This window comes from Puntigrus tetrazona, unplaced genomic scaffold (genome assembly GCF_018831695.1).
Source record: "Puntigrus tetrazona isolate hp1 unplaced genomic scaffold, ASM1883169v1 S000000175, whole genome shotgun sequence".
NCBI classification, from domain to species: domain Eukaryota; kingdom Metazoa; phylum Chordata; class Actinopteri; order Cypriniformes; family Cyprinidae; genus Puntigrus; species Puntigrus tetrazona.
In genome coordinates, this window is record NW_025047846.1 from 775,001 (window position 1) to 777,500 (window position 2,500).

At 32.2% G+C, this 2,500-nt stretch overlaps 1 protein-coding gene across 1 annotated transcript in view; it reads right to left on the reverse strand.

The window, feature by feature from the left end:
* LOC122333067 (rho GTPase-activating protein 6-like) overlaps positions 1-2,500 on the reverse strand; it is a 14,417-nt gene that overhangs the window by 6,085 nt on the left and 5,832 nt on the right. Inside the window, 3 exon segments of the mRNA XM_043230565.1 lie at positions 1-176; positions 918-1,066; positions 1,294-1,444. The exon segment at positions 1-176 is cut by the window's left edge and continues 4 nt beyond it. Of these exon segments, the coding sequence (XP_043086500.1) occupies positions 1-176; positions 918-1,066; positions 1,294-1,444 (476 nt within the window).

The window sequence follows — 2,500 nt, forward strand, 5'->3', positions numbered from 1 at the left end:
AAGAGAGAGCGGTGCGTGTCGATCATGAGCTGCACCACGCTGATGAGGGCGGCGCTCTCCTCCATCCGGGCCGAGCTCTCCACGCTGAACTCCTTCTCAGAGCTCTTCTGCTTGTGCAGCAGGTTCGGCCCGAAGATAGTGGCCAGGTTCAGAGACGTCATCTTGTTACCGATCACCTGCAGCGCATCACGGCACACATCGTTTCTTACCGAGCCGCCTCTGCGGCGTGTTTTACGGAAGAGAGCTCAAAAACGCTGCGTGAACGGAAAAATGGATTCCTTCAAAAGTTTGTGCACTTAACTGAAATCACGAATTATTATTTTTTTGGACTGGACTTTTTTTGGAAAATTAATTTTATTTATTTCAGCTATATTTTACTAATCCAAAATCATGTCTAATTTAATTGAAATTAACATCATTAGCATTTATTCATGCCATTTTTTATGGCTTTATAATTTCGTTTTTAATGTTGTCTTAGTAAAAATTAACTTAACTATTAAAAAGAAATCTGGAGAAAAAACTAACCAGAATTCACGTCCAAATTAAATGAAATTGGGAAATTATACGATATAACAGCCTTTTTTATTATTACATTTTACGACCCTGAAATCAGTTTTATTTCCCCAAATTCTATGTTTAAGTGTTAATAAATTAATCAGAATTTTGGTGTAAAAATTTAATTATAATCAAATTATAAAACCAAACCAAAATAATATATAATTATAATTAATATATATAAATTTATTTCACATACTGAAAAATTAAATCTTTTATTTTTATTATTTACTAAAAATATGCTTCTTTCATGTCAGAGAATACGAGGAACATCTTAATTAAATTTATACCAATAAATATAAAGGAAACAAAGCATATAAATCGACGCGGATCTGCTTAACTGTACAAACCGTGAGGCTCACCTGGTTTCCGCCGGCGTCCTGCGAATCCTGCGCGCGATTGGCCACGTCTGACAGGAAGTGAAGTAAGCACTGAAGGGTGTCGCTGTTGCAGGCAGGAAGCAGACAGATGAGTAACTGCATGACCGTGTGCTGATCCGCTTTATCTAGAGCTGCACAAACACCACAGACAACATCAGCTTTACTCACCCTTGATCCGAATGGGTGCCGCCAGAATGAGAGTCCAAACAGACGATTTATTATTTTATCACGCGCTCCTATTTAAACCGACGGAGTGTGGATCATTGCCATGTTTTAATCAGACTCTCATTCTGACGGCACCCATTCACTTCCATTGCGGAGACACCGACGCGAACTCGTCTACAGCTCTTTTTCTTACAGGCGCAGCTGATGAAGGCGGCGCACAGCTCTCTGGTCAGCAGAGGATCAGGCATGTCTCTCAGAAACTCTTTGAGCAGCGCCGCCACGTCGTGAACGCTGTGTCTCTGGTCCAGAACAACGTCAGCACCCTGATCGAACGCCTCGCGCAGCTGAACGACACGAACACATACTTTTTACACCGATGCAGTCGCACAACCTTCACCGTTATTTGACATTACTAATGCATTAAAAAAACAGATTCAGTGAAAATAAAGGCAAGTGTGCACAACAGCATTATCTAGAGTACAGTTTAGCAAACTAGGGTTTGCTAAGAAACTGACAGCGATTAAAAAAAGCTAATAATGAATTAATGAAAAGGTACATATATTTTTATTTTTAAGCACTATCTAACAAAAGGACTGCATGATATTGTTTAGCTTAATGCATTTGACAGGTTTGTATCTTTTGTTTTTTAAGTTAAAATTGGTAATATATAATTGTTTTTAAATAAATTATTGGTGTCATTTATTTATTTGTGACGAAACATTTTATGACGAGAAAATTGTATTTAGTTTAATTTATGCTGGGCTTGGTTTGGTTTAATTTAATTTAATTCAATTCAATTCAATTCAATTTAATTTATCTTAGTTTGATTTAGTTTAGTTTAATTTAATTTATTTTGTCTTGGTTTAATTGAATTGAATTGAATTGAATTGAATTTCGCTTGGTTTGGTTTAATTTAATTTAATTTAATTTATCTTAGTTTGATTTAGTTTAGTTTAGTTCAATTGAATTTCGCTTGGTTTGCTTTAATTTAATTTAATTTAATTTATCTTAGTTTGATTTAGTTTAGTATAGTTTAATTTAATTTAGCTTGGTTTGCTTTAATTTAATTTAATTTGTCTTGGTTTAATTTAATTTAGTTTGATTTAGTTTAATTTAATTTAATTTAATTTAATTTAATTTAATTTAATTTAATTTAATTTAATTTAATTTAATTTAATTTTAATTTAATTTAATTTAATTTAATTTAATTTAGTTTAATTTAATTTAATTTAGCTTGGTTTGGTTTAATTTAATTTAATTTGTCTTGGTTTAATTTAATTTAATTTAATTTAATTTAATTTAATTTAATTTAATTTAATTTAATTTAGCTTGGTTTGGTTTAAATTTGCTTTGGTTTAATATAATTGAGTTTGGTTTAGTTTAGTTTAGTTTAATTTAGC